At 30.2% G+C, this 15,571-nt stretch overlaps 2 protein-coding genes across 3 annotated transcripts; both read left to right on the forward strand.

Moving 5' to 3' along the window:
* Positions 1-498: 498 nt before the first annotated feature.
* On the forward strand, positions 499-8,110 carry LOC140444885 (synaptic vesicle membrane protein VAT-1 homolog). The gene is made up of 5 exons (XM_072536558.1): positions 499-730; positions 1,228-1,419; positions 3,818-4,028; positions 5,746-5,991; positions 7,722-8,110. The coding sequence occupies exons 1-5, from the start codon at positions 644-646 to the stop codon at positions 8,042-8,044; spliced, it is 1,059 nt and encodes a 352-aa protein (XP_072392659.1). The 5' UTR covers positions 499-643; the 3' UTR covers positions 8,045-8,110.
* A 1,517-nt stretch (positions 8,111-9,627) lies between these two features.
* On the forward strand, positions 9,628-15,571 carry LOC140444886 (triokinase/FMN cyclase-like). 2 transcript variants are annotated; one of them, XM_072536560.1, is made up of 6 exons: positions 9,628-9,763; positions 9,839-10,209; positions 11,501-11,961; positions 12,057-12,390; positions 13,575-13,787; positions 14,695-15,571. In XM_072536560.1, the coding sequence occupies exons 2-6, from the start codon at positions 9,990-9,992 to the stop codon at positions 15,225-15,227; spliced, it is 1,761 nt and encodes a 586-aa protein (XP_072392661.1). In that variant the 5' UTR covers positions 9,628-9,763; positions 9,839-9,989; the 3' UTR covers positions 15,228-15,571. The 2 variants fall into 2 exon arrangements, with proteins under 2 accessions (XP_072392661.1, XP_072392660.1); XM_072536559.1 differs by having other exon boundaries at positions 9,701-9,756.

Raw genomic sequence — 15,571 nt, forward strand, 5'->3', positions numbered from 1 at the left:
AAATCTAAATCTTAAATTATTTTGTTGGTGTATTAATAGTTGCATAACTAAAAGCAGAATATATTTCACTACCCGTGTACCCATTCATATTATTTTCTTTAAAGATTTATAAATCATTAATTTTTTAATTTATATAAACATATTTGTGTTTAATAAGTTAAATTTTTAAAATGTGTCATTTTGAATAACATCAGTTCAGCTGACTATAAATACTGATTTAACAAATTTAGTCTACTGCATGTGCATATTGTATATGTGCAAGACCCAATGAATCAAAGTGTATCCATAACATAATTACCTATCCTATCTTTTTGCTCGATGCCTAAGTTGGGATGGTGTATTCTGTGCCTCTAAATCTCAACATCACCAAAAATATCTTTTACTCCCAAATTTGACTTAAATATCGCTCTAGCCTACCCATCTCTAAAAATATTTCGATTTATGAAAGTATAATCGAGTAAGTAAGGTAGAGAACAAAGAATCAAGAATCAAGTACATTTCTTTTTCTTGGCCTCTGGCTAATCGTTGCTTGGTCACTTGGCCGCTCCCTCGGCCAGGGACCATAATAAAATGAAAAAAGAATAAGATATCTTGTGTATTGTGATTTACTGTTAATTTAAGGTTAATTCTTTTACATGGGTGGATGTGGATATCTATTCTGATTAAAGAAAAAATGGAAAAAACTCGTTCTGTTATTGTTAAAAATTATGGAGGATATGATTCCTTATCGGTAAGTTGCTTTTAGAAATATATTTGTAGATGATTTATATATTTTACTATAACACAAATTCCCATGTCGACTATACAATTAAGAAAAAAATAGTGAAAGTTTTTTTTTAAACACTAGTTCTAGTTGCACTCGGAACATCAAATGGGCAATAGCATTGGCGCTTTTGTTCCTACTATATCCTTCCTGTATTTTATTTAATTATCAACAAAAGCTTTTGTTTCGTTGCCAGTATCATAAACATTGTTCACATTATCATTCCAAAGATGAACACTGATAGTGCTACATTAACTATCATAACTTGATTTTGCCAATTTTGTAGTTAGGTCATTATAGTTCTAAGTCATCGAATAGTTTCTAATATCTAAACTTTAGCTATTAGTTTTGTGTTACTCCCAGAAATTATTAAAGATATTTCTTCAAAAAATTAATGTTTCATACAACACCTTTGGTATTTGTGTACTAAGGGAAAACAAATTTTTGAGAAGTAACTGTTTTAGATTGAACCATTTGATCTATGTCCATTAGATGGAAATATAGAAGTTAAAGTTGAATATGGAGGCCTGAATTTTGCTGATATATATACAAGAAGAGGATTGGTTGCTGACAAAGAACTGCCTTTTGTTTTGGGCATTGAATGTACAGGAGTGATAACTGCTATAGGAGAAGATGTAAAAGACACCGGTTTTGAGGTTGGTAAATAATAATTATATGTGAAATTTATTCAGAATGATTGATGTATGTATTTATTTAAAAATATATATATGATTAAAAGACAAGCCAAATGCATTTAAAAGTAGTTGTAAATATATCAAATAGTATTAGAATGTGTACAATAAATACTAGGAAGTTATATGTGACATTAAATTATTTTAAATATTGATAGATATTCAACTTTATATAAATCTGGAATATAATTGAATTATATAATATATATTTACCAAGTCTACTTTAGCCAACATATGATGAAATAAATAAATAAACTAATAGGATAACAATTATAAGTCGTACAAAATCTCATTCTATTTTTTCCCGTTTTGGCTAAAAGAGCTAAAATAAAAGTATTATGTTTAGGGATATGTGATGGAAAAAGTCTGCTTATAGATGGAATACTAAATGATGCATGAACAAAAATAAATGTTTTTATTTAACACAAATTCCTGATTAAAATCTCTCTAGTCTAATCACTTGTTGATGTTGACACTACTCTCACTTACAAGTGGTGCCAACACATAAAAATATACAATACAAGATTATATGGACTGTATTCTTTTTTGTGTAACCATCAATACTATTTTTATAACATCAACATAGGATCCATTTGAAAGTTTACCATTTAATAACATTAACTAAATTCTTTATGACCTTTTTCGGGTGCATTGATGCAGTACTACCTGTTATACACCAAGTACATGGTTCAATTGAAAATAAAACTCTAATATTAGCAAAAACTTATATGAACTAAAAGAAAAAACAGTTTCAAAAATAAAATATAATACACTCAGTAAACAACAAAAATCTTGTTCAAAAATCAAAATAGCGGCACAGTATGTAATCTGTTTGTGCTCCGTCAAGCTGAACTCTCTCAATCATAGGCGTGGCCAGGGATTTTAGTGTGAGTTCCAATGCTGAAAATTGCTCCCCCTCCCATATATTTTTTAATTTCCAACAATGATATTTTCCTGTATGAAAAACAGTTTACAATTTTTTAAAATAAGTTTTTAAAAAATTAATCGTTAGAACAGTAAATTTTTGAAACAAGTTACATTTGTTTTTATATTAAATTATTGAGGGACCATAGGAAAAATTTGGGTGGCCACAGTCACATATATAAAAAATATTTTAAAAAATCAGATTAACATTAAAAAATTTATTATGACAACACATTACAATACTATTTGTTGCTGCTGGAATGGTATGATTTTTTTAATTATTCAACTACACTATATTTAGAGCAAGTTCTTTTTCAACTAAAGGCACTATTAGATATTCCAAACAGTCTTGTAGTAGTGTCAATCAAAATATCAATTTTCTATTAGGCTAAGACATCGAATCGAGCCAGTCAAGAGCTTTTGAAGGTGGAATTTTTTTACTTTGTCTTGTTTTTAAAAGTCTTACTTCAGTTTCTAGTTCATCTATATTTAACGATATGATTTTGACTACTGGATATATTTTTTTTATTCTTTCAGTCTAAAAGCGGATAAAATACTTTCACTTTTTAGTTTCACTTTTTCTTTTTTCATCATTGACTGTAAATGCATTTCCTGCATTACTATCTAATCTAGTATAAACTTTATGTTTTTCTCAGAGTAGGAATGTCAATTTGAAGCTTATCACATGTGTCTTTTACTTTGGAATAAATATCAAATATGGATGTTTTGATCCTTAATTCTTCCAAAAAAAGCGCTAAGTTTGAAACTTATTGTATAGCTTAACAAATATCTATGACTAGTGATTGAAGTAATTTGCTAATTTTGACAACCATTGGATTTTATTTGATGTAGTATCCCTTTACTGTTACCTCTAGTTGTTACATCAGTTGCATCAGCAACTGTCACTTCAATAGCTTCTATAATTGCTTCAAGCTAATCTTTGACCACAGCAACTGCCTCAGCCCGACAAGCCCAATGTGTTTAAGGTAAAGATTTCAAAGTTTTTAACTTAACTTCATAATCTCTTTAAAAATAGCATGTCGTTTTGGACTGCCTTCAATACAAGAATAAAACAATTGTGTTACACCAACAAAATCGAAAATCTTTGGATTTTCAATATGATTGGCTTAAGTGGCTACCAATGCTAAAGAAAGGCAATGAGCATAGCTCATCAACAATTGTCACTTTTAAATTTACACTACTATTAAAAGGTTATAATAATAAAATTTTGAGCAGCTCGCCATGGCAATTCACTGAGTTAACATGTAAGATTTCTTAAAAAAAAGGTAAGAAAAAAAGTTGAAATGGGAAAATGATGACAATTCAAATATTTGTTATATAAGTTACATATGACTTCCTTCTAACATATATAATGTGGAATTGTAATTATTATTCCAGTATGAATAAAATCTTAAATTTATCGATATCTAATTTGTAGGTAGGTCAAAAGGTTATATGCTATGATTACCATGGAGGCATGTACAGAGATACCATAAGACTGAACCCTAACAATTGCTTTCTATTACCAGATTTTATTGATACCAAGTTTGGGGCAGCTATTTTCGTCAATTATTTGACAGCATATATTTCTTTGTTAAATTTAGGAAATCTAAGAGAAAATGAATCAGTACTTGTTTTGTCATGTACAGGTAAAGTTTTAGTGATCAGTTTGGAAAATAGTTTAATTAACATCTCTAATTTGTTTAACAGAATATCGTAATTTCATTTTCATTCATTTTTTAACCATTAAAGTAGTGTTGGTAGCAGCTTTTGCATGAAACAGGGTATTCCATATATCTAATTTTTTCACAGCCGCAGTTTACTTTTATGGAAAGTATTTGACTTCATGAGAATATTGTGTAATATATTTTTGAGATCTCAGTATACTTTTTTATTGCTTGGTTGTATTTACTTGATATCAACTGACAACTAATCCCTCTAGACGCTTTGTCTCACGACTAGCAACCTCCAGTGGAGTCTTACTTTGCCATGTTATTAATTCCTGTTGTAACTTAAACATCCTAGTTTATAAGATCAAATAATGTAACCTAAATTCAATTTAACAAATGTACATGTGGCTCAAAAACAAATGTACTAGTGGCTCAAAACATGTACATCTAGATAACACTGATGATCGAATATTAATTCCGAAAACGTTTTGTGATGTAGCCCGAAAGGGTGTTTTAACCATATACCTTTTATATAATTTAAAATTAAATTTTTATTTAAATAATTTGTTTGTGATACATGGTATACAGCCAGCTATAGGAACTTAGTTTCCTTGTGGAAAAATGCAAAACTACCGAATAATCCGTCTATCGAAACATCGGGATAGTAAGTTTTGATGAAAAAACTCTTTTCTCCAAAGATAATAACCATTTTTACTCGAAAATATTATCAACTCAATGACAAAACTCAGCGGAATTGATAATAAGCTGTTTGGCCTATCTGCTACTTCTGGACATACTGTAGAGCTGTTGTCGATACAAAATATGTTCTCTCTCTCTCTCTCTATGTCTCTCTATGTGTGTGTATGTTGTAGTTAAAAGAATAGCTCCTAATACCATTTTAATTTTACCTTCTACTTGAATGCTGCTTTTTTGTATTTGTATTTAATCGATTAGAAATTCTAGTCCTACTAACAACTCATTTCATACACATTTAAAAAATTCTGATATAATTAAACCTTTTTATTTTAATACATTTGAAGACCACAGGAAAAGAACTTCATAAGTACAACTTTTGACATTTCTCGTTTTTAATACCACTTTGTAGGTTTAATTACATGGTTTCTAAGAGTAACACAATACTCTTAAAAGATCAAAATATATAGGTGTTTGAAAAAAACCTTGTACAGGGAAAGAACTTAACATGTCCATTCCAAACAGGGAAAAACGTTGATAAGTCCAGGTAATACTAGTAGTTGGCAACAATGGCTGCAACATGGAAAACTGGAATTATATTCTAAAATGTTTTTTGTGACAATGTTTCATTTGATACTTTTTGCATTCAAAATATATTTGCTTATAAGTATTTCTGTTTTATTTTTGTCAAAAAATAGACAGCCTATGATTTTGTAGGGAAATAATGTGATAAGTCCTTCTTTACATGGAAAAAACTTGTTAAATCCATGTAGATGAATAAAAAACAATTAATACTATGAATATGTGATGTAAGCAAATATATCAAATTTTTATATTTTTATTACTGATTAATGGTAAGATGCATTTTAACATAATCACAGAGTTTTAAATTTTAAAAATGTTCTCCTGAACAAAACAAAAAATGTGACTTATCAAGTTATTTTCCTGTGGTCTTCATTTACGTACTTAAATTCGTTGTATAAATGTATTTTTATATTGTTAGGTGGTGTTGGATCCGCAGCAGTCCAAATAGCTAGGACTGTGGAAGGAGTACACATAGTTGGTACTGGATCACTGAACAAAGAAGAACACGCCATAAAAAATGGCGTTGACACATTTTTATGCAACGATACTTTTTTGGAAGATGTTCAAGAGTACAAATTCGATGTAATACTTTCTAATGAAAGTGGGCCCACTTTTACTTTCTTACAAAGTCTTTTGAGACCGCTGGGAAGGATTATTTTAATAGGTAGAACTTTTTTAAAACATTTTATGGATAAGTTTTCCATTTTATTTGATTTTTCCACTTTTCCTCGCGATTTAAAATGTAATTAATAATTTTACAGATTTGAGATTTTTTTTACTTAATTAAATGGCTTTGGTAAAGACTAATTAGCCAGACAAATGTCAGTTTTGAGGATTAAAATTATTAATATTAAAGCCATATTTTGTGAATATCTATTAAAACGTTGTTCAAATAATAGACCAGGGCGGATCTGTGAAAAAACGACTAAATTTGGATTAGAGGTGGCATTCGGATTTTTGCAGAAATAGTGAGGTGTTAACTTTAGTAATAATTTACTAATTCTTCCTCCCAAATAGGTCGGGAACAAGTTGTTTTGAAGATATTAATAATGAGTTTCCTGGACTATGTACCTTGAACAATATATCTTCCACAGGCATCTGTAGTTTCGTCCACAATAATATAAAAGTAATTATCACGAATGACTTCCCGTATTTGTTAATTTATATATAGAGTCGACACTTGATTTCCTCAATTTGGATTCATTCGGGATATTACTTGCAATAGTTTTCCAAAAACAAACTTAGATTAACGTTATTCAATTGTTTGAATGAAATGTTAGAAGCGACCATTGACTTGTACAGATCTTCATTAAATTATGTTTAATCGTTGCTTAATGAACCCGAATTAAAACAGTTTTTCAATGATTGTTGACTTTTTTCCCCATTTCTTATCCTTTTTATATTTGCACTACGTTTGGCTGTTTTGACATGCTAATGCACGTGAAATTTTGTATCGACGTTAATCTGAAGCAAGGAGAAATTGAATAAATAGAGTGATGTATGTTTAATAAATAGGCGAATTAAAAATAAATGAAATGCGAACTTTTGTTTCATTAGAAGGTACTTAAAATTTTTAAACATGCCTTGCAGAACACATTTTCACCATCCATTTGAAGTTGTGTGTACGGTTTAATCCACATCACATTAAATTTCACTGTGAGCATTTTCTTAACAATTTTATAAACAGGTTTACACTCAACTAAAAGCAGCGCTGAACTGAACTCCAGGAAAGCAATACGGTCTGCTTGAAGTTTAGATAGGTGTACGATCGAAGACAGCGTTTGTCATCGGCCAGGAATCGTTCTGGGAGCTGTAAGTCTATTAAAATTATAAATGAAAAATAATTAATAGTTAATTTTATGATTATTTCTGGTTAATGCCAGGCCCCACACCCAAGTCGGTCAACTCAATTTGCGGAGATTAGGAGTTGTTAAGAACTAAGTTAAATAGTACTTAGAAATAAACGGACAGTGCCTGTCTAATTACATCTTAATGGTTTTCGGGTTTTCCATTGCAGAGTAAAGTGACGAAAATATGTAAATATATGTAGTTACCACTTAAATATGCATTTTTCTTTTAAATCTATAAATGTATGTAAAATGTAAAAATATGTAACTTACATATAATTCACGAACTAGTTATAAGCAAAGAAAGTAAAAAAAATCGATGTTTTTTTACAGATCCGCCTAGGGCCGTATTCGGCATCTGCTTGCCACAGATATATTGTATTTAATATATCAGATTAACTTCACGATATAAAAAGCCACAACGTTAAAGAAATATTTTATTTTCATAAAAAAATTTTATCATCCGGGGTTTCTTATTATAAAATTACCTGGCGTTGTAACGATTATTTTTAACACAATTACTAAAATAGTTTCAATTGTTTACCAGGTGCTAACAATGCAGTAACAAACTTACACGAAGTTGCTTCTCCCACCATAGAAGAATCTCCAACTGTAGATCATGATAACGTTCCTTTACTTTCGCTATTGATTAATAACCGAGTTGTGTCGGGATTACATTTGGGTATTCTTCTGGCAACTGATCCAGAGAAGATCGAACATACTCTCGACGTTATCTTCAGCATGATAGAGGATAAACAAATCAGTCCCATCATACATTCTGTTTGGAAAATGTCTGAATTTGTGGAGGCTACCAAACTGCTGGAGGAACGAAAAAACGTCGGAAAAGTTTTAATTAGCATGTTAGAATAAAAATATGTTTACATTTTTTACATTAAGAAATATTTTATAAAAGACAATATATGCATTTACAAAATGTTTTATTCTTTTTTTTTTTTTTGTCTACTAATTTAGCCCCACGCGATCAATTTGAAACTGATGTTATAAGCCCTTCAGAAATTCAGTAAAGTTGATGAATACTTATCGAGAGCAAATGTTCATTGAGATTATACTTATCTCTCTTTCGTATAATATAGATTACCTAAGTCCTGTTACCTCATATCCTGATACCTCAAAGAAATTTTTATTCAATCAAGATTATTGGACAAATTGACACTAAATGAGGACGCTATAATGGTAGATAAGGGCTTTTTGATAGAAAATGAATGCATTGGAAAGAAAATCGCATTAATAAGGCCGCCATTTTTGTGAAAAAGAAAACAATTATCAATGCAAGATGCTGTTTATATTACTGAAATTGCTTCAGCAAGAGTAAACGTTGAAAGAACTATACAAGGGCTAAAAATCTTTAAGATTCTTAAAGCAAGAGTTAATTATATTATTCCTAGTTAAACTTTCTGCACCAATACTTAGTAATGATAAATATTAATTTATATTTGTATATACCTAAATAAGGATGTGAGTAGTGAAGTGTAAATATTTTTTCAAAGTAAAAGTATATATAAGAAATACAACAAGTTTTTTATTTATATAATTGGAATAAAACTGGTAATGCATTGTAAAAATATACGCCTACCAAAACTTTTAACATGTTTTGTATAAATTCTACATAAAATGGTACTTTGATAATAAGTTGTGGACTTATCGAATGGAGAAAACACTACAAAATGGCATATTTCTAGTCCGGTAAGTAAAATTTGCAATTGTACTTGTCCATAATACAAATGGTTTTTCTTTAAAGTAATATTTTCCTCAAGTATGCATAAATAAGGTCATGTAAAATTGATTGCACAGATTTTGTTTTGCCTGCCAGAGGGCACTTTATTTCTACACATTTTCCTGAAACAATTCCATCGACATTTACGGCCAGCCATGGGACATCATATGAGATAAGAATTCCCAAATGTTCAACTTTACTTCGAGTTATTTTTTCATGCATTTTTAAAGCAACTGATTCATACTTTTTCCCATGTAATGTTGCAGTATTTCCTTTAAAATTGGAATTACACTTACACAATTGGTTGATTTTTAAGTGGCCAATTTGGGTTTTAATTTTACTATGTAAATAAATGGTAACAAGCGATTCCAGGTTACTCGCGCATTTTGAAAAAGGTACAAAACCAGATATACAGCAAATAAAAACTTTTAGTTTTACAAAAAAAATTTTATACAGTATAATAAACTAAACACCTTAAAAACAGTGTCTTAAAAAGGTACTTTTTAAGTAACATCACAGTATAGACAACTGTTGTTTTTATTTATAGTGTGGTAACATATTTTCTTGTAAATAAAGGTTTTCTATATTTTATTCTTTAATTTTTTAATCACGTTGGCATTTTAATACAATGTGAAATAAATATAACCTAAACATAACAAGAAAACCCAAATAGTATATGAAAATATATAATTGATATAATTATCGTATACAATAAGACTTTTTTGTTATACGGATTATATTGAGGTTGAGGCAGAGAATAACCGAACACGTGTGTGTGTGTAGTGTGTGTGTTCGGTTATTCTCTGGTGGAAGTGTGATGTGAAGAAGAAGGTTCAGGTTAGGTTAGGTTGGTTGTAAGTGGTTGTAACTTGTAATCTAAATTGAATTTTGGATTAATTATTATATTATGATGCTTGTTTATATTTCAGTCAAGACTTAACGTTTTTTGTGCCGGTTCATTTTTTCTTACCAAAACTGTTGGAAATATTTGAGTATATAATAACAACGCCGTTAAGATTTGTTTGACAACAAAAGTATAACCTTATAAAATGATAACTGTTTAAATCTAAACAAAAAAAAATGGATTTCAAAATAATAAGCAGTCATGGAATGTCATTAAAAATTAGAAGTAGTTTAGTAGGAGGAACATGTTTAAACCAAGAAGTACGCTTGTTCGATTTTGGAAATGTTGTAGTTCGAAAGGATTATATGGAAGATGACGGCGTTCGTGTTTTATCAGGAGGCCCATATTACATTGGAGATTTCGTTGGAAAAGGAATGCTTACAGCAGCCATTCAAGGTACTTTTATTTCATTCTAATCATATACCTTTCTAGACTATTCTTTTTCTGCAGTGAATATTTGTGTTTTCTGAATGTTGGTATACTTAATTGTTGTTAAACTGAAAATTCTGATAACTATTAGATCATTAGAAGAATAAACCTTTTAACTTGCTACTTGTGGAAAAGTACGTGGCATATTCTCAAAATAAATAAAAAAACAGAGAAAAAATAATTTTAATACATTACAGTACTACATTATATTATTATTACATTAAAAACTTTTTTACCTATAAACATTTAGAATAACTTTTCAATTTCCTGGGGGGAAAATCTTTTTTTTTATTTGAAAAGCTGACATTTTTGGCCCAAAAGCTATTTGGGATGAAGTTTAAATAATACATTACACCATTAATCTCTTGAAGTGGATATTTTTATTATTCTTATTATAAATTTATTCTGATTGATGAATTCGACTTTTTAAAACAATAACATAACTCTAAGAATTTATGAATATATGCAAATCTGCTTTCTCCTTTCACAATGTTTCAAAACAGCACTTGTTCGGATTTTCGCCACAAATCAAATCTCTGACTTAGTGCTATCACTGAATTAACCACACAAAAACACAACCTGTAACACACTGCTTTTAACTGGACTGCTTGTCTATATGGTAAAAACATGATGACTAAAACCTTCTTGTTCAATTTTACATCCACTCTATTCTCCTCCCATCTTTTCCCACAGCCAATCACACAACATTCATCCTCACAATACCACTTTCCATAAAATCCCTACTTTATTATTTTTTTAAGAAATCAACAATATTGTATACAAGTTGGTTTTTCTCAACTTTCTAGGAGACAATCAGAATAAAAATTCTTTTTTATTTACTAGCACAAAACCTTATCTCTAAATAAATCATTAAAAGTTTCTCCAACTAATCTCTTTTTTGAATTTGTTATCTGAAACAACTAATATCTCTGATAAAACCCAACGCTTTCTTTATTTAACCCCAAATTTCCAGGGCATATGATTAAAATGTCCAGGTCTAATTACTTATAAGCTTCTAAACAGTATTTAACTAACTTTCTAATGTTTACCATTACAAATTGTTCTTATAACTTAAATCACCATAAAAAAGTTCACTCTTCTTCAAACACTTCTTAATGCTAAATTATTATATTTATAAATTTATCATATACAGGGCATTGAAAATTTATAGTAACGTGGTTTGTTTCATAAAAAATTATTTTATTTTTAAGGTAATTTTGAGCTACAATAGTTATATTCTTAACTATTTAATTTTTAGGAGACAATTTCACAGCTCCAACTTCCAATCTAATTTTACGTACATTGAGGGAGTTGTCATATAATCACATTATGGGCACTCTTGTGATTATACCTGCTTCATCAGGATGTACATTAAATTTTGGTCTTGCTATAGAAAGAGCTATTAATGATGAATTGGCAGTAAAGATGTTGACTGTTTCTGACGATTTATTTAATGATAAACACCAACAAATATCCCAAAGAACTTTAAGTGCCATTATTTTACTATATAAGATAGCTGGGGCAATGTCTGCTGCCAAAAAATCTCTTATGGAAATATATGAGTATTGTCAGAAAATGTGTCAGCAAGTACAAAGTATGGAAGTGAATTTACCCAATCCATATGTGACACCAAATTCCACATGTATGTGTATTGATGGGACATTTAGTAGTATTAAGGCAACGCTATCACAAATGGATCATACAGTGGCAACTATTAAGGTTAGATCATATATTTGGTAAGGCATGCTCACAAACTTTTTTAAGACATGTTTGATATGTATTGTAGATCTTTGAAATTTTATTATATTTTATAGGTACCTTTGGCTACCATGATCCACATAATACAAGACACTAATAGTTTCAGAATTGACCACTCAAAAGTTGTTGATACAGCAAGGTTAACACTCTGTGGCGGTGATAATCTGGTGATCTTATTAAATAACAATGCAGTAATCACTACAACTGAACAAAATATTTGTGTTAAAGATGTGCTGGATTATTTAACAGCTTTTAATATCAATGTAGTAAGATTTTATGTTGGAAATTTTATTAAATGTTCTGATAATCCATCATTAACAATAACTTTGTTGAAAGTGGATGATAGCAGTGTGTTGACCTATTTGGATGCTAACTACGGCAATGTTCCAGGCGAGTATATTTTTTTCTTGTAAAAACAAATTTATTTTATTTATTTATTATGAGCTGCTATTTTACACAAAATATTACCCATGAAGTTATTTCATTTAATATGAAAGTTAGATTATAGAATCAATTGTTTGACAATTCATATCAGTTTCTAATATGGAAGTGAATCCCAGATACCATAATCGTATATCATATTGCTCTTTTTGTGTTCTTCCTAGTGCATTCTTTAATGTCTTTTACTTGAATATAACACTGTAGCAGATCGTTAGCAATTTCCAAAACTACAGAATCAGCACTAACCTCTTCCTTTAATTGTGTACCCATAAATTTAATATTGCATGAGATTATGTCCCACTCTAAATCATTTATTTTTTCTTCAAGTATTTTGACTTTGGATTTTAGCTGCATATTTCCATTTCAGCCAGGCAAGTTCGATTTTCAGAAATTAGTTGATCAAATTTTTCGGACATAAAGTCAACAGATTCCTGAAAATTTTCCACAAATCGCTTCTTCTTCTTAGCAATCATAACGGCTATTTTTATTTTTGAACTTGCTGCTCCAACAAATCAATCAATCTGCATTGATACCAATCAGGTAGATTCTTCAACCATGAGTTAGTTCTGCCTTCGGCCAACAGATCTTCTTCCTTGAATCTTTCCCTGTATTATGAGTCTCAAAATTTTATATTTTGGTCCCCTTATCATGTGGCTTAGGTATTCCAGTTTTCTGGTTTGTATAGTGGTGATTAGTTCTGTTTCTTTACCAACCCTCTCCATAAATCGCTGTAATGAGTCATTAATAACAGGGATTTTATAATTTTTTTCACTATTACTCTTTCCAGAAGCAAGTTTTACACTGTTTTCAGGTACCATAACCTCGCTTTGTTTACAATTTGAACATCAGGTAATATTATTGGTTATTTGACATACCCTTTCAGCACAGCTTTTATGGAAAGCACTTTTCTTGCAAATATTATATAATATAGCTTTTAATATTGATTTATTGCAATAATCACACACTAAAGTTGTCTTCCTAAAAAGTCTTCTTCTCTTTTTTGAATTATTATCATAACTATTAAAAAAATAATAAATGAAGTCAAACGTCTGAATTTGTTATATACTTTAACTTGTCCCATTATATAGTTGTTAGAGCCCATATAGCAAACAAATATATATTTTTATTTGTAGGATGGAGGGCCGTAAATCAAAGTATTGGACCTTCACTGACAACAGCAGTAACAATGCCAGGTAACCTAAGAAGAAAAGAGCGACTTACACCACCCATTAGAGGACCGAAACTTAGTGATGAAGCTTCAAACATTATGTACTTTGCTATGCAATTTGCCTGTGATGCTTTAATTTCATGTGAGAAGCAGCTCAATGTTATTGACTCCGAGAAAGGTTAGCGTTAAAAGACTTAATTAATGTTTTACCATCCGATTTACAAGTAGATCCACTGGATCTTTGCCCATTGTCATCATTAGAGAGTTTTTAAGCCCCTTATTTCAGTAACGTTAAACGTTATACGTTATTCTGCTCATGCGCATTAACAGAAAAATAACGGATTACTTTATTAGCGGATAAGGTATTCCCTTATTTAGGTAAAGATAAGGTTAACGTTATTAAGGGATTACGTGTTTGTAATGTTGTCAAATGCCATATATCTAAATCGTAAAAAAACGAAAAAAAGTCATATGAGCTAAATGTCATATGATTTGGAATACGTAAGGACCGAGTTAGTCGAGGAATATCCCTTTTCTTAAATCGAAAATTTAATTCACCATATTTGTCTTTAAATATTTCCATCACAAAATGTGGTCTTGATGCAAAAGGTATTACAGGATCAAAAATATTGTGAAGAATTAAGTTTCTTATAAAATTGTGATTTATTAGTTCTCCGTGTTTTCGTCGTCTTAATTTATATTTTTAATATATTCTTTCAATATGGCAAATACTTCAAATAAAATAGGTTATCGAACTGCCGTTTTATAGGTTACGTTAGCCAAATGTCAATTAACGTTAATTTGTGTTAGCGTAATTTCTGAAAGCATTCAAAAACGATTTTAAGTAAAAACGATATCCCTTATTTCCTACTTAAAGCGCATGACAAGTATAACGTTTTACGTTTAACGTACATCAAAAAGTAGAGGGCCTAAAAACTCTCTATTCATATTTAGGCCAATTAACTTAAGAAATTATTTTTTTAACAAAACAATTTTTTAATACTAAAAAACTGATTTGTTTAAATTTAATGAGAATATATGTAAAAGTCATAAACTGGTATCTATACTCATTTTTTTGTTTGCAGGAGATGGAGATACTGGAACACGAATGAAAACGGTGGCAGAGCTTTTAATCAAACGAATGCGTCAAGACAAAGTCATTCTTAACTACCCTTTCACATTTTTCGAAACAATGAGCAGATTTCTGGAGAAAAGTCTGGGAGGTACTAGTGGCTGCATATACAGTATTCTTTTTGAAGCCGCGGCCAAAAGATTCGCTGGTTTTAAGGATTCGTTAGATGTGACTACGGATATGTGGCTCGAATCTTTCAAGGCTGCTGCTGATGCATTGCAGAAATACGGGAATACGAGATTCGGAGAAGGGACACTCTACGATCCTATTTACATCTTTTGTGTGACTGCCAAAGAAGAGTTGGGGAACGGCGCTGATATTTTAATAGCTTTTGAAAAAGCAGTACGCAAGTCCGAAGAGGCTATCAGTATGACAAAGAGAGATAAAAAATATCCCGATCCTGGAGCTCATGCAGTGGGTATATGGATTCGCGCAATATTTGAAGGAGTAAAATTAAGATGGCCAGTAGATGTAGCTTGTATGTAAAAAGGAAAGACTGAATAAATGTTTTCATATAAGTAAATGCTTTAATATGTTGAAGTGAATATTTCTTATCTTCCTCATCGTGAATGGTGCAACCCTAATAGAATACGAGTTGGTCATGGAGTTTGTAACAAGTATCTGAACCAGTAGGGTATAAATGCCAGTCCGGGATGTGACAAATGCAGCGCTGTTGAACAAACAATTAACCACATCGTCTTCGAGGCTGTAACCTTCGACTTTAATAATTTTTATTTTATATGTTCTATGTTTGTGTTTTCTTATTTATTATTGTTAGTATCATTATTTTTTTTTAATGTAACACTTCAATGTGTACAGTTCATACGAAT

This window comes from Diabrotica undecimpunctata, chromosome 7, assembly GCF_040954645.1.
Source record: "Diabrotica undecimpunctata isolate CICGRU chromosome 7, icDiaUnde3, whole genome shotgun sequence".
NCBI classification, from domain to species: Eukaryota; Metazoa; Arthropoda; class Insecta; order Coleoptera; family Chrysomelidae; genus Diabrotica; species Diabrotica undecimpunctata.

Bases quoted from the DNA above. Each gene is read 5' to 3' on its own strand.
- LOC140444885 (XM_072536558.1), top strand. From the start codon at position 644: ATGTGGATATCTATTCTGATTAAAGAAAAAATGGAAAAAACTCGTTCT. The intron at 1,420-3,817 runs GTTGGTAAATAA...TCTAATTTGTAG, and splicing joins TAAAAGACACCGGTTTTGAG to GTAGGTCAAAAGGTTATATG. The intron at 5,992-7,721 runs GTAGAACTTTTT...ATTGTTTACCAG, and splicing joins GGGAAGGATTATTTTAATAG to GTGCTAACAATGCAGTAACA.
- LOC140444886 (XM_072536560.1), top strand. From the start codon at position 9,990: ATGGATTTCAAAATAATAAGCAGTCATGGAATGTCATTAAAAATTAGA. The intron at 10,210-11,500 runs GTACTTTTATTT...TTTAATTTTTAG, and splicing joins GCTTACAGCAGCCATTCAAG to GAGACAATTTCACAGCTCCA. The intron at 12,391-13,574 runs GCGAGTATATTT...TTTTATTTGTAG, and splicing joins TAACTACGGCAATGTTCCAG to GATGGAGGGCCGTAAATCAA.